Here is a 26,190-nt window from a genome sequence, read left to right on the forward strand (position 1 = left end):
TTCCTAATGCCCAGGCCTCACCTGAAGTCTGGGGAACAACATGGATGGTAAGGGGCCTGGAAAGCACACCTTAACAGGAACAGAACAGTGCTAAGGTCATTCAATGGTGAAAGAACAGTCTCGACAGTGGTACTGGGACAACTGACATCTAGACGCAGAAGAAAGAAGTTGGACCCTGACCTCACACTATACTCAAAAATTAACTCAGAATGGATCATAGACTTAAATGTAAGGACTAAAACAATAAAACTCTTAGAAGAAGAGTAATTCATCATGACCTTGGTTTAGGAAACGGTTTCTTAAGTATGACACAAGCAAAAAAAAAAATACATAAACTGGACATCATGAAAATTATAAATGTTTGTGCTTCCAAGATTGGCATTAAGAAAGTAAAAAGACAATCCACAGAACAGGAGAAAAATTTTGCAAATTATATGTATGATAAGAGACTGGTATCCAGAATATATGAAGAACTATTACAACTCAATTATAAAAAGAAACCAATTTTAAAAAATGGGCAATGGATCTGAATAGACATTTCTCCAAAGAAGATATACGAATGCCAAGAAGCACATGAAAAAATGATTAATACCATTAGCCATGAGGGAAATGCAAATCAAAACCATAATGAAATACCATTTCACACCCAGTAGGATGGCTATCATTAAAAAGATAATAACAAGTGTTGGAAAGGATGTGAAGAAACTGGAACCTTCATACATTGCTGGTGGGAATGTAAAATGGTGCAGCCACTTTGAAAATCAGTTTGGCAATTCTTCATACAATTAAACATAGAGTTACCATATGGCCCAGAGACTATTCCCAGGTTCATAACCTAAATAAATGAAAACATCTGTCTATACAAAAACTTATATATTTCATATACTCTGAAATTATATCCAGAGACTGTAGAATATTGGAGACTCTTTTCGAGAAAGTCTACCTTAAAACTTTTTTTCCCCACATAGCATTACCTGGCAATATCTGAACTTGTACCCAAATCTATTTCATCTAGTCAGAATACATAACCTCTAATTCCAGACCTGCATGTTATGAGAAATTAAGAAGACAATAAAGGCAAGTTTCTCAGTGACAGCAATATCTATAAAGCTAGCACCAAAACACAGTTCTAATCACCCAGTCCCATAGAGATAATTGCCTCATCTTAGTCCTTTTATAAAATATAAAATACCCCGAGCAAAAAGAAAATCAGAATATATATAGATTTATTTGGTAAAAACCAATGACACTTTTATTACCAGTGTCAGAGAACACCAACACTTAAAATTCCTAAAAACACTTGGGAAAAAGCAAACGTATTCTAACCCAGTATGCCAGTCTGGGCCAAATTGTTCCCAATAAATATCATTTTTGCCCAGAAAAACAAAAATAAATCAATCCTCCTCTTTAATAACTTTTTTTTTGGCTCTCTTCACCTGAAAATAAGTAATGGTCGCTAAAGGCAAAATAAAACAAGAAGCTAAAAAAAAGTCAAGAAGAGGAAGAAAAAAGTTCTTCTTTGGAACCCATTTACCATCTTGGAAAAACTCATCCCCCAAGGAGAAGTCATTTTGATCTCATAATATACATGAATTTGTGAAACCTCAACCCTCTCCCCCTAAACACATATATGCAATAGTGTATCTGGTAGTCTTTCCTACCTGCTATGCAATTAGAGCTTGGTGTGATTGTGCTGGTAGAAAGGCTGGTGTAAGTCTGTCTAACCACTAGAAAGCTTTCCTCCACTAAAAGCTAGACTTACATCAGAAAACAGTTGAACTGGATTGGGAGAAATAGAGCCAAACAGTAGGTTATCTCCACAGTACCTCAAGTATGGCTGGCAGGGCCAGACCTACAATTGCTGTGCCATCAGTAAGAAGTTCTAGAAACATGTCCTCCCAACTGGAAATACTACAAAACTAGGGCAGAATTCAAACAGCCTCTTCCTTAGGATCATTCAACTATTGTAAGTGCCCATTGGGGCCAACTAAAATCGGTAGCTTTAGCCCAGCCTCTCTCTTGGGCCAAACACCTCTCCTAGGAGGTCCCAAAGGCCCCTCACACTCAACACAGTCAGACTCAATATGAAAAAAAACAGAAATCCTCAACCCACTCAATACTCCACCAATACCTGGAACTCCTCTGGATTTCTCAGTGCCTCCAATATTCATCCAGTCACTTGGTATAAATATCTGAAGGTCATTCTTGATAACCTGTTCTCACCCACTCAGTCAAATCATGGCTTTGAGCAGGGACTCCTGTTAAGAACTCAGATGGTAGAACTGAGGCAGAGGAGTGGGCAGAGTTGAGAGGCAGAATCAACCAGACTTGGTGACAAGAACAGTTTACTTCTTCCCAAAGGGCCCAATGTGTGTCTTGCTTTCCAACTCTGTGTGTCTCTCTTCTTCACTGGTCGTTATTCACATTCCTCTTCCTTTCCCGCCACTACCTCCTCCCTGATCCTTTACAATGATATCATTGCCATTTCCAGAGAGAAACAGGGTCATGGGACCCTTAAGTTTAGTTTACATTTTTCCACAGGTAACTTCATACGAGAGAGGTGGGGAAGCTTGGCCTGGGCCAAATTCCGTGGCCACATCAGTGGGAGATGAAATTTATGGATTCAGCACAGTTGAGCCTAACCCTGTCCTGGAGCATTAAGAAGGCAGCTTATTCAACAAGGTCACCACCTCAGTCTAAGCAGCCTGGGCCCTGGGCCTGACTCACCCTCACTTGTGATTCCAGTCCCCTGACTCAGCTGCTCATGAACTCCTGAGTTCCTGACCCTCCTGACTCTGGCCTGGTTTGCCAACTTACCTTGGCAGGCTCTTTTATTTCTCTAGAAGGAGAATGCTAGACTATTAGGAGAGCTCAGTAAGCCAGGGGCACCAGAAGACATAGCAGGTAGCTAAACCCTATTAAATCATTGTCTAGTGGGCTGTGCTGCTGCCATTTAAGAATATGGGGACATTCTTCTATACATGCTCATCTAAAAAGATGCTCCAAATATACTGTGAGAGAGGGGAAATGTGTTGTCAAAAGCATGATCCAAAATATTTTTACTGTATTATATTCTTAGGCATTGTCCAAATTATTTTAAAGTGACCTTTTTCTATCATTTCTTTTTACTACAGCAACAATAAAACTGAAAAATTCCACAAAATTTTAATGAATGGGGAAAAAAAAACTCTCAATGGCAAATACTATGATACTTCACATATCCTCAATCACTTACTTTTAACATGCAAATGTAAACCACTAAAAAGGATGCATTCTCATTTTGTAGATGATATAACTAAGTCTGGGATTGGTTAAATGACTAGTAACAATCTTTCTACTGCCCAGGAAAAAGATGACATTTTTTACCCTTGAGAATGACCTGTATTTACTATTTTAAAAATCTTTTTCTAGTAAAATATACATTCTTTTCAAGAACTCACACAATATATACCAAAGTAAACCAAATCCTGGGTCATAAAACAAACCTCAACAAGTTTAAAAGAAATAATTGAAAACATATGGAGTGTATTCTCTGATCACAATGGAATCAAACTAGAAATTAGAAAAAAGAAAAAATAACAGGAAAATCTCCAAATGCTTAGAAATTAAACAACATACTTATAAATAATTCGTGGGTCAAAAAGGAAGCCACAAAGAAAATAATAATGAAAATTAAAATATATCAAAATTTGTGGAACATGGCTAAATCAATGCTAAGAGTAAAATTTATAGCACTAAATATTTACATTAGAAAAGAACAAAAGTCTGAATTCAGTAATCTAAGCTACCACCTCAAAAACCTGGAAAAGAGCCTTATAAACCCAAAGCAAGCAGAAGGAAGGAAATGATAAAGATAAGAGTAGAAATCAATGAAACAGAAAACATAACAAAAGAAAAAAAAAATCAATGAAATGAAAAGCTGGGGATTTTTATTTAAAAAAAATTTTTTTTTAATTTTTAAAAAGCTGAGTATTTTAAAAGACCACTAAGATTGAAAAAACTCTGGCAAAACTGAAGAAGAAAAAGAAAATATAAAATACAAATTACCAATATCAGGAATGAAACAGGGGTATCACTTTAAGACCCTGCAAGCATCAAAAGAACAAGGAAATGCTGCAAACAATTCTATACACATAAATTTGACAACTTAGATGAAATAGACCAATTATTTAAAAGCACAAACTACCACAACTTACCCAATATGAAACATAATTTGAATAGTCCCATAACTATTAAGGAAATTTAATTCATAATTTTATAACTTTCAAAATGAAATCTCCAGGCCAATATAATTTCATTGGAGAATTCTACCAAGCACATAAATCCTACAGAATCTCTTCCAGAAAAAAGGAAGAAACGCTTCTAATTCATTTAATGAGGTCAATATTACCCTGATATCAAAACCAGACAAACACAGTACCAAAAACAAACACAAAAAAACACCCGACTACAGACCAATATCCCTCTCATAAATATAGACACAAAAATCCTTAACAAAATATCAGTAAGTCGAATTCAGCAATATATGAAAAGAATTATACACTTGACCAAGTGGAGTTAATTTCATGGATGCAAGAGGCTGGTTCAATATTTGAAAATCAGAAGAAAAATCACATGATCATATCAATAGATGCAGAAAAAGCATTTGATGAAATTCAACAGCAGTTCATGATTAAAAAAAGAAAAACTCCCCAAATATACGGTGATGGAAGGAGAACTGACTCTGGGTGAACACACAATGGGATTTATAGATGATGTAATACAGAATTGTACACCTGAAATCTATGTAATTTTACTAACAATTGTCACCCCAATAAACTTAAAAAAAAAAAAAACCTCCCAGAAAACTATAATTAGAGGGAAACATCTTCAACTTAATAAAGAGCACCAACAAAAGACCTACAACTAACATTATATTTAATGTTAAAAGCCCAAATGCTTTCCCCCTAAGATAGGAAATAAGACAAAGATGTCCATTCTCACCACTCTTAGTCAACGAAGTACTGGAAGTTCTAGCCAGCATAATAAGGCAGGAAAAAGAAGTAAAAGGCATACAAGATCAAAAAAAGAAAAAATAAAACTATCCCAACTTGTAGATGACATGGTTGACTATGAAGAAAATCCCAAGGAATCTACTAAAAAAAAAAAAATAGAACTAAGAACATATTATATTGGCCTATCTGATAATGTCTAGATACAAACAGAAGGCTTTTAAAGTACTGTTCATCAGGGAATGACTTGGAAGGAATAATAGAAAACCTCCAAAGACATATCAAAGAAAGTTGGTTTCAAGAGGACGGGAGATGGCCCCAAACCAGTGGGAAGGAGCAGCAAGTTCCTGGACCCAGAGAGGGCAGAGGCTCACAGATGGCTCACTGGGAACCAAGACTGTGTCCATCTCCTCTTTAGAAGGCTATAGAAATTCTCAACTAGAACATACATTTTTTTTTTTAATGAATATTAGTTTCATTCTGAAGGATGGGCCCTGAGTCATTTAAATGTTTCTTTCGACGTCTTTCCAATGGTGTCTCTTCCAACTCCTACGCAAAGACCAGAAGAGTCTTCTGGTCCTATTAGACCAGAACTACGGTCCTATAGAACTGTGGTCCTATTTTCCACAGATAAATAAATGACTTATAACTCCTTTAAGCATTAAATTCAAGGCACATTTTCATAGCCATGATTAATGCTATTGACAGAAAGCATTAAAAAAATAGGAGGCATAAAGAATATTTATCTCAGGTGACAAAAGGTTTATTTATCGTCTTCTAGTTTCTCACACGTCACATTTAAAAAATCATTTACTTAGTAACCACATATTTCTAATACTGCAATAAAACCAACACTGGCTGTTCTTTATCTAGGATAACCATGGGCCAATACTCCTTGAGCAGATACCCCGCCTGGCATAACATGGCTTACCTTCCATCTCTGCTGTCTCCCTCTTGTACCTCTAAGGGCCATCTCTTCTCCCTTTACCCTCTAGATTTTTGGCTCCAACTCATCTGTCTTTCACCTCCTGCGCTTCCAGCTTCCCCACTTCCTATCCACACCACCTTCCCACCTCATCCTTCCCCTGCATGCTTTTTCTCCTCCTGCCTCCACTATACCTCACTGTGCCTACCACACTTCCAGCTGCTACTGTCCCTCTTGCCTGCTTCGAACATTGATTATCCTGTCTGAGCACTGGACCCATTGTCCAGCGCTCTCCCTTCAAGGTCCTGTCCTTCCTCTTCCGTCTCTCCTTTTTTCCGGCTTGCTCTGAATTGCAGTACCATCCTCCACACACTCCCATTTTGAGCCAGCTGCCTTTCCCAAAAGGACATATGTATTTACAGGACATGTATGTGTTGGCTAGATTAAAGTGACAGCCAGTGTACTGGAAAAAGCATTGATCAGGAACCCCAAATCTATATGCTAGAACTATCTCTAACCAAGTCACTGTACCTCCCTAGAGGGCTAGGGGAAGGAAAGAGGGCGCTCTGCTTCTACAGCAGCTCTTGACAGGGACATAACTGCATTTCTGCTTCAGAGAGCAACAGCTCCTAACGCAGTCATTCTAGGTAACTCTCTAATAAGTAAGCATCTACCCTTGGATCACCTTCGGTAGCAGTCTAGGCTTATCCAATAGTTAACTAGAACTTCTAATCTAGCTTTCTTCATTGCTCTGAGGCTAGTTTCATTTCAGAGAAAGGAGAGAGCAAACTCTAGTGAGACGGTGCCTCCAATTAAGTGCCTCCTGGAAACAGCAGTGCTGTTGACTTTACTGGGAGGTTTAATCAGCTTAACCTTCTCTTAGCACCATAGGTAAAAGATTCATAACTGCTCAAGGAAAAGGGCTATGAATTCAAAATAAAGGGCAGGGGGGGAGGGTGTGGGGGCCTCTTCATCTGTCATACCCACCGAGCCCAAATGTTATTCTACTGCCTCTCCTACAGGGCTTCTCCATCAATGCAGCTTTTGTTCTCCAACCATGCTGAGCAGCTGCACATAAAGCCAAGCCCCCTAACCTGTGTGACATCGTTGTCTCATGTACACTATGAATATGCTGAGCATACAAATAGCACTGGATGTATGTGAATGTTAACGGTAAACTGGGAGACAGGATTAACCTCTCAACAAGAAGTTCTTTTTGCATCATATTATCCTGTTAAATGTCAGGCCAGGCTTGGCTAATATCTACCAGTTTTGTCAAGGTCAACATCGGTGACTGCACAGAGGTAGAGTAAATGATTAACCCTGGTGCTCTGCTGGGCCCACATCAGCCACAGAGTTCACAGCCTGCCAGCCACGTTTTCTCCCTGGTTCAGCAGCAGAAAGTTCACGGTACACAGCACAAGCGTCTGCTTCTGCCTGGAAGGGTCACTAAGACAGACACAGGAAATGGCAGGGAGCGGGGCTGGCAAGGGAGACTGTTTACAACAGGATGGGTAGAAGGAAGCCCAGCACACAGGGTAAGTGCCTGGCATCCTGAGGTCTCAGAAAGGAAATATCGAAGAAGCAGTGGGAATCTTCTCACAGAAGGTCACAGAATTAAGAGACATGGAAGAAAAATGTCTGACCAGGCAGAGGACCCTGTGGGCTTGGCATGTGCTGGACTCAAGTTCAGGGTCACATTTAGAAACCCAACTGGCTCAAAACACTTCCTCATATGGACTCTACAAGACAACCCCACTGCCTATTTTCCAGAGCTTATTAATGCCTTGGCTCTTGCTCCAAAGCCATGAAGAACTCAGTGTTTTCCAACTACATTTGCAGGCATCTAAGTCTTCCCTGTGCTGTCCTCTAGCCAACCCTTTCCCTGGGGCAGAGCAGATATCGTTAGTCCCTTGGACAATTCAGGGACGGAAAAGACAAAGTTGTCACATCCTCCTGTGCCTCATCTGCCCGAATACTTTCAGCTCCATCTCTAAGGCCACCTCCCCAGTCTTGTTCCAAAACGTCTTTGAAGCCCATCCAGACCTTTTTTTTTAAACTATAAGTGGACTCAGAGTTTCCTAAATCCAGACACAGCCAGTATTTCTTCTCTCTGGACCACACACTTGAGAAACATGTGTAGAAATTTAACAAAGAAAGAAAAGAGGGGAAGTGTTAAAAGGAGAAATATGTGCGCTTGGCCATATTCTCCCCTTCGTCTGTAAGTCCCCAAGGATAGGGCCTATCCACGACTTTGGAATTTCCTAGAAAAGGAGCAAGCTTCTGCCCTGTCCCTTCTCCCACCCAAGTCTTATTCAACACTGACAAAACATTATTTATTACTGTAAAAACTGCTGCAATCAGCCTGTGGAACACTTTGTCCTTTTATTTTGTCTTTCACGAAACCAACCTAATACTGCCGGCTCAAACGAGTTCCGTTCCCTAGTGGTCACTGGGGCAGGAGGAGTTTCCCATTATATCTGCCTCTGACCTATTCCTACATACATTTCCAGAATCCTAAGGTGTGGTCACCACGAACACATGACTTAATGTCTAGCTCAAAACTCACTAAACCACATCACTGCAGAGGCCACCTACGACTCTAAGGGTTTTATTGAAATCCATCTGCCACAAACAGTATGCCTAAATCCACTTATATCATCAGTTCAGTACCTCAAATATAGAAAGCACTCTAAAATATTTGTTTAATGAGTAAGTGCATGAACACACAAACAAATCTATTGACTACCTAGGGTAAGACTATGAAGGGTACAAAAATGAGTAAGGAAAATGGTTACCCCTAAAGTCTCGGAAGAGAACTATCCAAAATGTCCCATGCTCTAGTTTATGAAGTTCCCTCCATCTGGAATGTCCTTTCCCACCCCTAGGTCACCTCCCTAACCCTCACTGTTCCCAAGACTCAACCCAAGCCTCATTACCTCTTAGGAACTTTTCCTAGCCTGCCTACATAGAGCCAAGTTATCCCTTTTTGTATTTCTGCTTTATGTGCTGTATAAAAGCCTCTCCGAGCCTAGGGGCCATCACTCAGCATGCCAAATCAGCAGCGTCAACTTTCTTGTCTATCTCGGGACCAGGAAGTGGGAGAGCAGAGACCAACTTGTCCATCTCTGCACCCCAAACTCACACAATGCTCCATGTGCTGAGTGAGAAAACAACTATTTTAGACAAAGCAAAACACAATAAATGCTATGGCAGGGGCAAAAGGCTCTGGGGTATCAGAGAGAAAGGATACCAGCTGCTGGACCACACGAAGAAGAGGGCACCTGAGCTCAGCCCTGAAACACAGGCAGGATTTTAATTGGCAGAGACCAAGGCATGGAGGGTGGTAAAGGACATTCGATATAGACAGCTAATGTCAACAGAGAGACAGAGGAAAGAAGGCAGGAGGACCACCAAGGGGACATAGGGAGAAGTCCACGAGGAGGACACAGGGAAGCAAGTCAGAAAAGACAGACTGAGGCTAGAATATGTGCAAACCAGCGAGACAGGCACTGTTGGTATTATTTTTCCACCTGAGAAAAGAGGATTCAGGGATCACAGATGTGGTTTGCCAAAAGTATTTAGTCATTCAGTCTACTGCTCACCAACTATGCTTATGGTCACACAGTAGTATTTGTGTAAAAAGAAAAGAATACACACACACACGTACACAAATATATACACATGCTTGTATACACAGATCCCAGTTTCACAGCAGTGACATTTGGGTGGGGAGGGGGACTGTCCTGGTCATTGTAGGATATTTAGCAGCATCTTTGGCCTCCACCCACTAGATGCCACCCTTCTCCCCCAGCTGTGACAAACTAAAATATCTCCAGACATTGCCAAATGTCCCTCAGGGTAAGTGGGCAGACTCCCTCACAGCTAAGAACCAGCAACACAGATTAACTGCCAAAGAACAGATGAGGGGTTGCTGTGATTGAAGGAAGAGAGAGAACTGGGAGTATCGCGCCGATTGGTATACAGAACTGAATTCTTTTTAAATCATGTGCAATATTACTCCACAAAATGAAATAAAATACTGTTCCCCCCAAAAGGATCTCCCTGTCAGTAAGCAGTGGAAACTGGCCGGTAACTTCTGATAGCAAGCCTCTCCTCTGTCTGCTGCACAACAGCAAATTCACATCAGAGGGGACTGCAAAGCAAAGGCCCAGACGTAGCAAACACGGGGGACAGGGCACATACTTTTGTGTAAGGAAGCGAAGAAGCCACGAATGTCTTTTATGACCTAGCCTTGGAAGTCACACGCCACCACTCCCTACTGGCCACACAGATCAGCCCTATTCAACAAAGGAGCAAAATACCAGGAAGCATAGGTCACGGGGCCTCTCGGAGGCTGGCTCCCATACATGCCTTATATGTCCTGATTTTGCTTTGACACTGTAGCTACTTCTGTTTCCACACTGCTTCTTATCTAATGGAGTTAGAGCTTATGACATGTTCCATTTTCTGCTTAACGTGATAGTGCCATATAACAATGCCAAATTTTTCCACCAAGTAGAAATCTACTTAATGAGCTTGGCAAGTCTTTAGAAAAATATTCATCAGGCAGAGTTTAGAGGGTCAAAGAGAGTATAGAGGATCAGAGGAAATATAACACAGATTGAGTAGGACTTCTGATGATAAAATTAAAGCATTTTCCCTTTCAGATATCAAGGATACAACTATTTGCAATGTTATAGTGGCTGCGATTGTCCTTAGCTATTTAAAATAGCGCCTCTCATTACACTGTCCAGGGCTGTGGGTTGACTGTATCCACACCCGGAAATGCATCTGGTTACTGGCCCTCAGCGATGCCCGCCGCTCCTGCCTGCTCACACTCATGGACTCTGGGTGTCCACAGATGGGTCTGAGACCTCAGAACATTCATTCCATTAGGGGAGATGGACAAGCATTCCCACTAGGTTATTCTCCCTACTTCTATAAATGTTTCAAGGTATTTCCAGAGACATTATAGAGCCTCATTAGACAAGAAACAAATGAAACCTTTCCCCCTATAGACCTCACTATCAACACACCAAACTTTTCCCTTCATCCAGGATCCCTACCCATCCTCCTCCACTGGCTCACAGACAGTTTACACGTTCAAGCACCTGGTACTTGGCAAAGAGCGAAACCTCCCAAACAAAATGGGGCCTTCCATGACCATGCTCTCTTATCCCCTTTCTGCCCCTCAGCACAGAGAGGGCAGGTCATAACCCCTTTAAAAACAGAACTGGATTGCTGAAGAGACCTCAGAGGGCAGGGATTCCTGCTTACTGTTCACCCCGGCACCCTAAGAGGCTGAGCACAGTCTCTAACTGGACCCAGGACCACAGTCACAGCGGGAAGCGGGCGTATCTAGGGCTTGGATGGAAGATTCCAAAGGAACGTCCTAGGACACCACACCTGTCCTCTTATTTAGCTACTTTTAAATCAATACAAAATGCAGAACAGCAATGCAATTATTAAAAGATGCAAGTAAAAGTTGTAATAATTAAAAGAGTCATTTCTGGGGGGGAAAAGCTAGAGAGAAAAAAATTAAAAGGAGACCTTTTTTAACCTTGAATCTTCCCCATTTTACTTTTTCTGACAGACAGTCTGTGCCACTCCAGGCTCACTGCAGTCTGTAGAAAAGAGGTATTTTCCTTTACCTGGGCACCTGATTGCAAACCCCGCTGCTTCTCCCCCTCACGACAGTTACCATTCAGAGTAAGTTGACAATCTGAAGTTAACAAGCTGAGGAAATACGGATATTTTAGTTTCCCTCCCGAACCTGGCTCCCTCAGAGAATACAGAAATGAGATTTTACACTGAATTAGCTCTGTCTGAAGGGACGTAACTCCACTGATCCTGAGATTAACACTGGTTTTATCATCTGACCCTCTGTTGACCTCGTGCTTTGAAAGAAACCGTTCACAGACTGGCAAGAAAGAGGGAAGGAAAACTCTAGGAGTGATGTGGGAAAGGAGCACTGAAGCACATATTCGTTTTTTTAAGATTGAGTGACATTTCCAAATTGTTGGGGGAAACACAAACATACAGCCATAATTTGAATAGTTCTGGAGGGGGGGAAAAAAAGTTTCAACATTATTGAATTTGAATAAAATTCCTATAAGGGTTATAGACTATAAAACTTGGGTGTAATGTTGGAAAGAATTTACACTATGAGAAACAGGGCAAGATAAAAGTAGAGAGACTCAGTATATAAATATATAATGCATAAAATAAGCTGCTTTTAGAAGTTTCTCGAATATATTACTAATTAAGCCAAATACAATGCTCTTGCCCTTGCTTTCCCGTTACCGGATTTGGCTGCTTCTTTTTAGGTATCTGCGTCTGTGTCCTCCTCTTTTTTCTCCTGTTCTAAGCCTCTGTTTTCTTCTCTCTGCCCCATCAAAGTCCCCCAGGAGTGTCCCCCTACCCTTGTGGACTCGCTCACCATCCTACCAATGGGCTGCTCTGCCTCTCTCACTAGCCGCCTGCACCCAGAGACCCCACTGGAACTTTCTCAATCCCAGGAAGGCCTCCTTCCAGGCACCCAGATGGAACACCTTGGGACACCTTGGTCTTAGTTTTGTTTCTCCTTTCTCCCTCACCCCCGTCACCATGCCCCCCTATGGGGTCTCTCCAGGCAGTTCTGCCTCTCCTCAGCCCCTACCTGCATCTCATTCCTCCTCATTCCTTACTTCTAACCATTCTTCCAATTTCTAACCTCTCCTACCTCCAGGTCACCCCACTATAAAGTCATGTCCCTATTAGGTCCCTAATAAAAAAACATCAAGTGCTCCCTCACCAAATAAAAACCACTCATTTGTTGCAGTATTACGGTATTCAAATAGTCTTCACAATCTCACTCCACCTCACTTTTTCTATTTTAAATCTTTTGGGGTTGTTAAAACAAACAAACAAAAACCTTTTTATTAAAAAAAAAAATTCAAACATTAGCAAAAGTAGAAAGAAAAATATAATTAACTCTTACTGATCCATCACCCAGCTTTAACAGTTATCAACATACAGGTAATATTGTTTCATCCATACCGCCACTCCCCTTTTCCCCCAAGTGGATTATTTTAAAACAAATACCAGATAGCCCATAAGTCCCATATGTTTTACCCATGTGTCCCTCAGTAAGTTCCTTTAAAATATAAAGATTCTTTAAACAATAACTATATTATCACTCCTAAAAATGTTTACATTATTTCTTAATATTAAATATGGAGACAGTGTTTAAAAGTCCCCAGTAATTTCAAATATTTCTTGTTTGTTACAGTTGGCTTGAATTGGGATCCAAACGTTGTCCATGCTTTGGATCTGGGTCCCTGCCTCTTAAAAGTTTCTTTTAATCTGGAACTATCTTAACTTCTATTGCCCCACAAGACTCCAGCCCAAACACACATCTCACTTTTTCACCCACAAGGAGTTGCTCATACCCAAAATGCCCTCAGCCTCCATGCTCACGTGTCTGAATACCACTCAACTTTAACTAACAGCCCCACCTACACACTGCCCTCTCCAGGGGCCCTTCCCTGTTTGCCAGCTCCTAGAGCACTCTATCTCCACTTCATGTGGGGCATTGTTCTTTCCTACTCTCTAATCAGCCTGAGTGTTACTGACCGCCCCTTCAGTCTTCTGGAAGGTAGAGTTATCTGATTTATCTTCAAAACCCTCACATAACTTAGCGCAATACTTTGTACTTGGCACTAGTTCAGTGAGTAAATTTGTAAATGTTGTATCTCACCCATCTTCATCCCTCCTCTTCCCTTTCATCCATTCATTGAAGAGATACTTAATTGCTTAACCGCCTATATTGGGCACTCTGGAAGCGCCTAATGGTCCAGAGTGATATTACCCAACACAAAAACAAAGTGGCTCTTTATCATCCTCAAAATACCTGCAGCTTTTAAACGCAAAAGTAGTCTTTCCAAGATCAACATTAGCATTATGATATCGCTCCCAACAGACAAGATTTGTTCATTTTCATGAGAAACCATTTTAATTCATAAGTGAGGCCCAAAACAGTCTAATTGCTGTCCTTGGGATTGTCAGGACTCAAAGGGCATCTCCCCTTTTGTCTGTTCATTCCCCTAATCCACAAACATGTACTTAACACCTATTAAGTGCCAAGCACACTGGGGATGCCTAATGGAAAAATGAGGACGGTCCTTAGTATAACAAGGAAGAGAAAACCAAGAACAAACTTTTCAACAATACCAGGTCCCTGGAAACTGTAAGGTCCAAAAGGGAACTAAGGAAGTTCCTGGAGGAGCTAGAATTTGAGCTAAGTCTACTCTCTGAGAAACCTGAAAATAGTAAAGAGTCTGAGCTTCTCTTCTACACAAGAGTGGGAGGCAGAAAGGGGAAAGGATGAAAGAGAGAAGCTACCAGCTATGGACAGTCTTCATTCTACTCCCAGACGTCAGTCATTCCTATTCCCATTGACTGTCCGTTTCTGCACATGGATTCCAGCCATTGCCACACACCCAAGGAGAAAGAGGCCATTTCCTTTTTAAAACTAGAAAAAGTCTAAAAGGATGTAACAGAAAAAGAAATGTTATGAAATTAGGTGTCAAAGTCCTTACCAGCCCTTTCAAAGAATGTTTGATAAATAGAAACCCCTTTCTAACAGACTTCAAAGATCCATTTCCCTTTGGAAAGGGAATGGAAGGAGCTCACCTAATGACCAAACCACCCATGCACAGAAGAGGTGCAGTTCATTCTGCTGCACGAGGAATCCCCACATAACCAAGGAGCTCATGAATTCTCTGTTGAGCAATCAAACTGTTCTTAAAAAGGTGAGGCTATTTGGGTCTACAAAAAGCACTTTTACAGAGTATTTGTTTGGAATACCTGTAAAATGTTCTTAATATACTTTGACGGTTTTCACCAAATGTTCTAGTAATTTAAAACTTTTAGTGCTCAAGTTCAGGCCAGGATGAAATATTTGCTATTTGACAATGATAAATAACAAATAGTACTTTAGGGGTGTTTGGCCCTGGGGCAGCAGCAAAAATTAGAAAAATTGATGACAGGAGGTTGGGCTGCCTCCTAAGATTTACCAAGGAAATAAACTTTTAATGCAATGCAGTTCCTTCATAAAATGTCAGCTTTTAGGTGGGTGGGTCCTTCCCGAGGGCAGGAAAAGGATAAAGAAAGGCTAGTGAACAGATTTAAGCAATACTCTTTACCAAGTTAAAAAATTATATTTAATTCACTCTCTTCCAAGCAGCTAATAGAATACTAAAATTCTAGTATGTAATACCCACACGTAAATAATATAACAAAAAGGCAGCATCTGTCCACTAAATTGACATAAGTTTTTCCATTAAATATGCTTCTGCCACATTTGTTCATTAACCACCTTTAGAAGCAAAAGCTAAGGTGTAAAAACACAATCATGATCCCCTTTGAGAAACCACAGGGAAACTTAACAGCAGGCACAGAAATTCAGAGAGTAATAGCAGAGTTTCCTAAAACACCTCCCACATCATTGTTGGAGAAAATCCAGCAGGAACCACACAACAGGGACTGAAAACTCAGTGAAGAAGGGAATTTGTCCTCCACTTACGTTCACTCATCAGACATTGCACAGATGTGAGTGTGTGCCGGGCCCTGTGCTAAATAAGCCCAAGGAACAAAGAACACACACTGTCGACCTGAGATGTGTTTGCGCTATGTGATTCTTTTTTTCTTTTCTTTTTTTCTTTTTAATTTGAAGCACTGCTTAAAAGTTAGATCTCACACCAATATCCAGATATCTGGCTTCTCTTTCAAAATGGAGAGATCTAGCAACATGGGTCCAGCATTCCTTCACTGGTAACTTGGCGCTGTATCAGAAAAGAAGCTGACCCTACACAAAGGACACACTTTCAGGCTTGTCACAGTCCCCAACATGCCCTACTGTCACCCAACAACACACCCAGAGCTTCACTCATTTATGTCCTTATCTGGGCCCTGGAGCACTTGAGTTTGCCACTCCCAATCTAGGGAAAAAAGGGGGGGGGGGGATAAAAATGGCATTTTTAGCTTAGAGTCTGACGAAGTCCATAGACATGATGATAAATTACAACACGGTATGATACAAACGAATCATTCCTGGTAGAGAAGTATCCAGAAGAAACCCTAAGGAAGGTGGACTAACTCCATCAAGGGAAGTGCAGGTATATGGGGCACCTTCAAAGAAGTGAGAATATTGGGGGGAGGGTCTTGAAGGATGAGAAGAGGTTGGTCAAGCAGAAAAGTGGAAGTCACTCCACATGTACAAAAAGGAATATGGAGTTTTCTGGAGACAGGTTTAGGAAGAGAAGGGACTTCTATTGCCTACCATGCTAACAATTTTGAACTTAAGTCTGGGCAAACAGGGAGCCAAGCAAGTTATTCAAGCAGAGGCTGACGTGATCAGATCTGTTCTTTTAAGAAAAGCTGCTGGCAGCAGTGTAGAATATGACCTAGGGCCAAGAGCCTTGCTGGAACGTACCTCACTGGATGTTAAAGTGAAGCCTTCTTGTGTTAGCTTTCTGGTGCTCAGAAACCTTACATTCTCTACCAGTGATATATGCCTTGGCCAACTCACCCGTTATTTCTTTCACAGACTGAGGTGGGTCAATGCAGTTATCTTTCTTAAACTGACATAATGAAAGTGCTGTGAACTAACACAAAATATTGACCGGGTCAAAACGCAACAAGCTACGTCTCTACGGATTATCTCGACTCCATAAAACAAAGATATCCTCTCTCACCTACCATGTTTCCCTTCTCCACTTATATAAAATCTGTGACAGTGGAGGACCTAGAGGCTTCCAATAAAATATCTTGCATCCCATGTGTGAGCCACGTTTAATTTTCCTAGAGTCAAATCACTATAAACATGCCTAAACACCACCCGCAACTATCCTTCAATGAATATAGAATGTTAACTTGAGCTTTAATGCAGTGTTTGAAAGTGATACAGACATGATGGGTTCAAAGGAGAATCGCTTTACTCAGCAGCCTATTGGCATGTCCCCCAGGAAGCCACAGCACATAAAGGCCAATAGCAAGGACACTGGGCTGTTGCACAGAAAGGAAGTGAGGTGGAAAAAACAGACATCCCCTGAAAGCAATGAAAATTCAATCAGTTTCGCTTTTCTCCCTCAAACTAGAGCATCTGTCAAAAGAAGCTAAGATAGGCAAATCATTGAGAGGCTTTTTTTTTAACTGTCTCCATTATAATAACCCCCAAACAGACTATTTCCCAGACTTTTTATTGTTATAACAAACAAACCCATCTTTCATTTCTTGTCATTTGCAATTAGCATGCCATAATTGAAAATCAGTGAATCACTATGGAGCTTAGTGGAGGGAGGGCCTACTGGTGCTGTGCTTTCACTGCAATCATCACAGAATAAACAAACAATACCAAGAGTTCTTTCTTCATCATCTTTGACCTATACATTGCAGAGAATAAAAAATTTATAGTCTGTAATTCCCCTCTTTCCCTAAAGATGGCATGATATTTCAAAGCATTTTCCCCTTCAAAACTGCTTTTCTCTTCTTCAGCAGCCAGCATGAGGCCCGCACCAAAAGATTTCAACATAATTTAGAATCTATCTGTAGGAGCCAAGAATTCAATTAAGAGAAAAATTATCTTGCAAGGGTTTGGGCAATTCAGCCAATTAACCCTCTCGTAACTTTGCTGAGCAAAGAACTTGGATTGTCTAACAAAAGGCTTCACAAGCCAGAAGGAACAGGCTATGGCAGGGGTGAAGGATTCCAGAAATCTGGGTCTTGTCTGCAATCCTGCCCATTAGCAAAGCCACACAATGCCCCAGGCCTTTGACCTGTAGGAATGCCTAGAGCTTATCCTCTGTGAACACGCTCTATTTCCACGATCTGATGAAACCGAGTTTCACTCCGTAATGAAAAAGAAGGAAGACAATTGGCATAGGTGTGGGAGAAGTGGTCTTGCCCTGTTATCTGTGCCCAAGCTAGCGTCTCTTGCCCCATCCCAACTCCCACTACAGTCTGACTGACTGGTTAGGTTGACTCACTTTGGTTGCTTCTTCCACACTCTCCCTCAGGGCCTGCAGCTCGGCGTCATACTGCTCCTTCAGCTTCTCCATCTCCTGGTCGTGACTGGAAACCTCTTCTTTCAGGGCTCCCTTCAGGGCAGTGAGTTCACGCTCCCGCTTCCTCAAGAGGTCTTCCTGCTCCTCTTTGGCGATAAGCAGATCTTGAAGGTCCTGTTTTGCCTGTAAGAGTTCCTAAACAGAGGAAACATAAAGAGGGAGTGAAGATTAACCATCTTTGTCAAGCGGCCCTGCTTCTCCCCTCCAGTTGTGCAACCCAGATAAGGAGCCATACTCTCATCTGTCCTCCCCTCTCTCTTCTTCCTCATACACCGGTTTAGGCCACCTCTTCCTCTCCCCCTCTCACTCCTCAGAAGCTATCATTCCCCTTGATTTGACTATCTTATCTTTCTTTAGATTTGGGGGAGAAAAGGAAAACTGATTCAATTTTCATTGCTTTGAGGGGTTACGTCTGTCTTTCCCATCTCATGTCATTGCTGTGTAAGAGTCTTGCTATTAGGCCTTGCTATTGGCCTTTATGTGCTGTTACTTCATGGTGGACATGCCGACTTGCTGGCCTCACTTACTTCACACACCCCCGGAAGTCCTTAATCCATCCTGCTAGCACACTGCCCCATTCTCCTTCTATCTGAGCAGGGCAAAATATTCACATTTTCTCCTCAGCTGTTCAGACTTCAAAAGGAAAGTCATAAAATTGGGGCAAAAAGTTCCACGACAAATTGCATTACCTAAACCTAAGTGCGTTCTGCCAAAAGCTCAATAGGCATTCCTTTCATTTTCCCATCTTTGTCGTAGACCTGCTCAGCTCTCCGCAAGCTCAGCACCTGCCCACTCTTGCAGACACCCTTACTTCACCGTCGGCCGGGACATGGGCATGACTGCCTCAGCTTCCTCTCACCCTAGTTCTACTACAAACTGCAGGCCTCGTCCCCAACAGGCAGCCACTTTGCAATGAGCTGCCCTTTGCCAGCCTGCTCCATGGGTATCTTTTTTTTTTTTCCTGTCATTTTGTTCTTTTCTGCTTCCTTACATCTATGTCCTTTCCCTCAGGACACAAGAATCCTCTGAGTCAAGAGGGAAAAAAATAAAACAAAGCTTTACCACCAAACTTTGTGAAAGTATAATTTCTGTTCACTGCCTCTTCTTCTTGACCACCTATTATTACTCACTCCTTAATCTCTTCTTATATGGCTTTTGTTCCTACTTGATTAGGACTGCCCCCTCCAAGGTTATAGTGACCTCTTAATCACCACATCCGATGGCCTCAGGTCCTCACTTTTCTTGATCCCTCTTTGATCCTCTCCACCTGTCTCCTTAAAATTCTCTTTTGCCTTGCAATCCAAAGACACTACACTCTCCTCATTTTTCCCTCAGGCCACTTTTTCTGTGACCATCTTTTCTGGCTTTTCTCTCCCCCTCTTCCCAAAAGCTAAGATGATCCCCCAAGAATGCAACTTTGCATTCTTTATTCTTTCTTGGCAAGCTCACCTACCTTTCTCCAACTATTAATTCTAAGTAAATTCTAAGTAATTCCCAAACCTCCACCTCCAACTCTTATCTGAATTCAGACCTGCATTTCCAGTGACCTGCTAGGCACATCCACCTGGAAATACAGCAGGCACCTCAGATGCAGTAGATTTATGTTTTCCAGTGAATTCATCATGTTCCTTCCTTTCCTCTTCCTCTGTTAATGTCTCTTGTGAATGGCACCCCCTACTCAGGAGCTTAGCAGCACCCTTGATGTCTCTTGGCCTCGTCCTTCACAACCAAACAGTTCTCTGTAACATCTTCGATCCCTCCCCTCACTTCACTGGTTTAGGCTCTCATCACCTCCTTTCCAGATGGTTTGCAATAGCCACCCAACTGCTCCCCACATCCAATCTCTCACCTGCAGCCTCTGTGACATTATCCACATGGCATCCTCTGTCTGAAGTGCCCTTCTTCCTTCTCAGTCTCTGCCTTTCAGAAAATCTCAGATATGAGACTCAGATATAATAAGACCTCCTCCAAGAAGTCTTCCTCGAATCTCCTTCTCCATTTCACTTTAGCTTACTTATCACAGCATTTAACACTTTTACCTTATAGTCCATACATTTATTTTCTTCTCTCTCCTGCTAGACTGTTAACTCCTCGAAAGAAGGATATAGATCTGATTTATTATATTTTTGATGCATGGATCAATGGCATCAGGAATGTGTCTATTCTGGATATAAATATATTGACAATATACCAGGAGTCTGGAGATACCAGAATTCTAGTCTATTTTTTTTTTCCCACTGGTGGCTTCTGAGTAAATATACATCCTATTCCCTGGGAACGCCAAGAAATGGTTGCCATCTGCAGACCCAAGCTACTTTCCATTCAAGAAGGTGTCATTGATAAGTGTAGCTGACAATGGAATCTCTTTCCTTTTCTTCAAGACAAGCACATCCATTGAACCAGGGGAATCTCTCTGCAATCCCAGGATAGCGCTGCATTGCATAGACCAAGACTTAGCCTTTCAGGAATCTAGCTACAGGCATTGATTGAAAAGCTCAAATGAAAAGTCAAGAGACTCATCCAGGTAGCTAGGGCAACTCCGGCTCTTCCAAAGCACCAAACACAGTAAGCAAATCTTATGAAAATATACCCCATCCTGATATTTATCAAAGGGGGTGACCTGCCGCTGCCAAGCCCCTCCTTAGGATTAGCAGAGACTCCCCCCATCACTGTTGCGATTGGCTCCTCTTTTAGGTCTTCCTGGAGCCTCCTGCCAGCCTCTTCACCACAGCCCTGTGAATCTAACCCGTTTCCTGCTCTTACTCTCACACGTTTCTCAATTGTTTTGACGATAAGGCAGTTCCTCTTCCCACACTTATCTTTTCCAGGATGTATCTGTGTTTTGAGTTGCCTTTTGTGTACTACTGCCAATGCATGTCAAGAACCTCGGTTTCTATGGTCTACTCTACACCAACATGCTTTTATCTGGGGCTGGGGCTGTTGTGTAAATGGACTATGTTGCACAAATCCAATCAGATTACCCCTCACCATATCACTTAGTAGCACTTGAAGCTTTCCAGGGTAGAGACTAAAAAGCACAGGAGATTTCAAAAACTTCACTTCATCACCTCAGTGGCTTTACTGACAATTATATCAAGGCAAAGAAGGGACAGAAAATATATTAACTTCAAACTATAAGTCCACACCCATTAGAGATGAATACGCTTCTCTACAGACTCCAATCAAAGAAAACAAAGGAAAACTTTGGCTATTCAGAATCAGTGCTTTCAAAACCTACATGCATCCAGGCTAGTTGTACACATGAAAACAGCCAAGAGATAAAAACCCAATGCGTATGAGTGTGTGTTTGAGGGAGGCGGGGGAAGAAGCTATAAAAGTTGACTGTGTTTGGTCTTTACTACCTAATATGACTTATGCTAAACATTTCCAAAAATCCTAGGAGCTAAATATTATTATTCTCACTCAGAAATGAAAACACAAAACAAAACTGGAGCTCTGAGATGCTGACATGCCTAAGAGTGCATAGCTTGTAAGTGGTAGAGCCAAGATGGGGACTCAGGTTGGATGCCAGTGCCAGTTGTCCTCACCCTACAGCCTCTGCAAGCCTGACAACAGAACGACACACTCAGGAGGGGCTGCAAAGCAAGCACTTACACTGTGCTCTGTCTTAGATGCAAATAGAACGGAGCACTGTGTTTGGCAGGAAGCACCTGTAAAGAGGTCCATCTTTTTAAACTAAAGCAAAGAAACATGACCAGAACCTAAAAGGCAAGAAGAAAAGTTGAGAAAAATGATGCTCTGGGATGAGCTGTTATTCGCAGTAGCCAGTGGCTATCCTGACAGCAGGTACAGGAGACACACACCAGAATGTCCACAGCAGCAATTTATGTGCCCACAGCACCTATTCACAAGTATTCCATGTCAGAATGAGAAAAATATTCATCTAGACTCTCTTCTATGTAAATGCTTCCCAGAGGTTCTGGCCCATGCTCAATGAAAGGGTAAATAAAAGGTTTTATATCAAAACTACAGATAACAGAGAATTATGCAATTTTTTTCCCAGAAGGATGGCCTAGAACATGTAACACAGTTGGTAAGAAACATGAATTTTTTTAGTTGCTTTTTCATTAAAATTTGTGTAACGTTCAGTAACATCACAAGGTGCACTGAGAAAAAAGAAGTTATCATTATTTTAAAGACCTCATTTCTGAGCACAGTCTATCCCCAGATCAATACAATTTCATAACCAGAATATCTTACTGGTATTTTACTGATCTTAAGGACTTGCATCTTTGTAAATGCCAGGAATAAAACACCACAAGGGAACTGCAGTGAGGCCCAGCTGTCAGCACTGGAGGCACCCATCAAAGATGACTATTGGTTATTAGAAAACTCCACTGTCGTGGCACTTAGAGAGATACGTGATGTTTACCCATTTCCCCCAGAATGGAGAGAAACATGTTTATGGACAAAGATGTGGCTGAAAACCTGTTCTATAATCATTTTTGTAATTTGAGCTAAAAAAAAAAAAAAAATTCAGAACCATCGGTTATTTACGAATAAAAAAGTCATCCTATTGTTGGTCAATTATATGGCTTATCCAGAGAAAACATGGTACTTTCTACTGTTTCTTTCTTCCTTCTTTCTTTTTTTCCTTTTTTTTTTTTAACTAGTTTATTCTCTTAATGTTACTTTACCTCTTCCATATAGGGACCCAATGTTATTTAACAAAATATGAAGTAGTATTAGAACAGATTTCATGAAAAATCTGGTGCATTGCACAGGCCTCACAAAATATAGGGCCGTCAGCCTTTTTCAAACATCAAAAAGCACAAGTGTTTAATGTTCATTGTGTGTTAAGTGTCTGTCCTAAGCCAAATGCCAAGGAAAACTTGGCCACAACTGTAATCTGTTATCAGATTCCCCAGGCCATTTCTTATTAAGATATGAAGAATAAACTGAAAGTGACAAGGAGATGGACTCTATTTTACTAGTGAGGAGAGAAACCATAGATCGTGTTTTAAATGTTGTTGAGAAGTCAAAGGAAACTGATTAAAAATAATGAAGACGATTTCCCAGAGAGAGAGAACCCCACTTTGGCATAGAGAAGCTAACTGGTCCCTAACTCATCTTGCAAAAAGGCAGCAGGAGATGATATAGTTCCTGTTACGGGAAGAGACAACCAAAAGACAGCACCATCAAGAGCGTTTTTAAGAAAAGATGTGCTGTTTCCCTTTCCTGTTTTCTCCTTATCAGCCTCTGCTTGAAAATACATCACCAAATCTGAGGCTCATATCCTCACCCTAGTTACCACTAAAAACAAGTCAATAAACTATTATTAAATTATGTTCATTAATATATGCACAGTATATTGTGTTTAAAGAGACAAGGAAGCATATAATTCATTTCAGAATTATTTCCTTTTTTTAAAATTGGTGACATTTTTAAAATAAATTAAAAACTGAAATTTATTATTAATTTGCTCTGTTGCTTGGCACGGTGCTAGGTATGAAATGGGAGAAGCAGCAAAGACGGTATGTTATGGAATTAGCTGGCTAGTAGAAGAGATAGATTCAAAACTAGAGCAAGATCAACTGTGCTAAAATAGAGAATTTAAAAGGATAGAAGCTGTCAGCGGAAAGGTCAAATGACAATTATAGGTTTCAGTTATTGGGAAATTTCAGTAACTTAAGGGACTTCCCCAAAGTTATGATAACATCTTTCCCTTTTAGAATTAATGAAGTGTCCACACAAGGAATCACAGAATGTGTCAAAGCCTTATCTTCTATTTTAATTTGTTTGTAAAGCTACATTTTTATTGAAAGCCATAAACTGTTCAGTGACATCATTTCTGGGAAATTATCCTTAGGATATTTTTCTAAAGACATAAAAGGATACATGTAAAAAATGTTCACCATATTTTTTCATAACTTAAAAAAAAAGAAACAACTTAAATATAGAAGGATGGTTAACTATATGGTGGTTTACCTCCTTAAAATTGAAATATAAAGACTAGTATAAGCTATAATAAGGAAAAATGTTTCTGACATGTTAACTTTTAAAAGCAGATATCAAACCTAAAGGGATACTGTAATTGTCCCTACATCATACACAGGTGCGGGAGGGGCAGGGAGGTAAGCAGAAAATGTAGAAATAAAAACAGTTGCTACGATGATAGGAAAATATGGATTTTTTTACTTAACCTATTTTAAATTTTCATTTTATGTTGTTTTAATATTTCAGTGATAAACACACACATTTTCAAAGCCCCATTCAAATGTACCTTGTCTTTGTAACTATGAGCCCTGAGAAGGAGGCAAAGCCATGAGAAGCAGTCTAATACCACGAATATGGTAGTTTTTAAGGAACCCTCAGGTGAAAAGAGAAATACCAGGTGGTAAGGAACAGGCCTGACGCCTTCTCAGGAGAAAAGGTCTAAACAGAGACAGAGTGATGGTCAGTTGAGAAGAGAAATGATTCCCCTCCACTCATGTGAAAAAGGAATCCATGAGCACTCCTGCGCTGGGGAGCCACACAAGTTCCCCGCCCATGCCAAGTCACAGCAAAGAGAGAGGTGAAGTTCTAAAGAGCAGGAATTAAAACCTTCCTGGGAAATATCTTCAAAACCAAATAAGGAAGGGAGTGAGAAAACAATCTGACAGCCAACAGGGTGGCTTTTAACCCCCAGAAAGAGACAAAGAAAAGACCCAGGCCTGTAGGGGGAAAGCAGTAAAAAACGAAGGTTCAATACTAACAAGGTACCTTTACTTCTTGATTTTTTTTGTGTGTTGTTGTTGTTGCTTTGTTCTAAATTGTGTATCATTTATTTGTTGGGCTGGTCCTACAAAACAAAGCTTATAAATTTCAAAATTCTGCCAACGATACAGGGAATGATAATGCTATAGCAAATGTCAAATTATCTAAAAGGGCGTAGATAAAAGTTCTGTCCCCACTCCCCCAAGCTAGGATCCAATAAAGAATCCCACATTGCTTTCATTGTTATCTCTGTCCGAGTTCATTTATCTTAGGATAGCCCCTCACTCCCTTCCCCCATCCTCTACTCCCTGCTCTTTTCCTCCCATCCCATTGATCTTCTAAAGAGACTAGACCAATGTCCCACTGATTTATCTGATTATTTCCTTATGGGATCCGTTAACTTGTTCCACTATCCCCTGGCAAACTTTGAATAAGGGCCAGGTATTAAAATTATTGTTATATATAATGCATTACAGGAATTATTAATTTTTTAGGTGTGATAAGAAAAGTCCCTAATTTTTCAAAGATGCATGCTTAAGAATTTAGGAGTAAGGAGTGTGGCGTTATCTATAATTTGCTTTGAAACTGTTCAGCAAAGATGAATAAATGAATGCATGAAAAAAAAACACAAGGATGAATAAGTGGAATAAATATGGCAAAATTTTGACAACTATTGGATCTGGCTTGGGGCACAATCGAAGTTAATGCATTAGTCTTTATAATTTTCTGTATGGTTAAAATTTTTCCTAAGACAATGTTTAAAAACTATTACATACAACGCTCTTACAGAATCTAACCATAGGCACAGGTGGAACAAATGCACAAAACAGAATGAGGCTCGTAGCACTCAGTCCCCACCCCACGTCCACCATCTCATCCTCCTCAGGCAGATGGGGCCTATCTTGTCACCTGACCCCACAGTTCCTTACCTCAATCAGAGCCCCCTTTTCCCTGTCCTCAGATCGTTTAGCACTGTCCAATTCATCGTGCATTTCTGAGAGCTGGTCCTGGAGATCCCTGATCTCAGTCTGGTGCTGTTCCCGTTCCATCTTTACCTGGAACAGCCTGACATGAAAAGAAGTCCATTAGAGAGATTCTCCTGGGCTCTGTATATTGTCATTCAGTCTGATGTCAGACTTTCAGATGGTAAGCAGAGTCATCTAAGCCCCAAGGAGCCTTTCGTGTTTTCTGCTCCCACCCAGTACTGTAGACCAAAAGAGTCAGCAAATTATGGCCTATGGGCCAATCTGGCCCACTGCCTATTTTTGTAAATAAAGTTTTATTGGAATACAGCCATGCTTATTCATTTATATATTGCTTACAGTCATTTGCACAATACAATGGCAGAATTGAGTGGTTCCAAAAAGACCATATGGCCCATAAACCATAAAATATTTACTATCTGACAAAAAGTTTGCCAACCACTGCTATAAATCACATTCACAACTAT

The 26,190-nt window shown here is 40.9% G+C and overlaps 1 protein-coding gene across 6 annotated transcripts in view; it reads right to left on the bottom strand.

Moving 5' to 3' along the window:
- The window catches only part of CGNL1 (cingulin like 1), a 140,527-nt gene that overhangs the window by 52,898 nt on the left and 61,439 nt on the right, over nt 1–26,190 (bottom strand). For all 6 annotated transcript variants that reach the window (XM_074327685.1, XM_019732244.2, XM_019732243.2 and 3 more), the window contains exons 7-8: nt 25,670–25,805; nt 17,946–18,158 (exon numbers count right to left, since the gene is read on the bottom strand). In XM_074327685.1, the coding sequence (XP_074183786.1) occupies nt 17,946–18,158; nt 25,670–25,805 (349 nt within the window). The remainder of the gene's footprint in view (nt 1–17,945; nt 18,159–25,669; nt 25,806–26,190) is intronic.

The sequence above is a fragment of the Rhinolophus sinicus genome, linkage group LG03 (assembly GCF_036562045.2).
Source record: "Rhinolophus sinicus isolate RSC01 linkage group LG03, ASM3656204v1, whole genome shotgun sequence".
Lineage (NCBI taxonomy): Eukaryota > Metazoa > Chordata > Mammalia > Chiroptera > Rhinolophidae > Rhinolophus > Rhinolophus sinicus.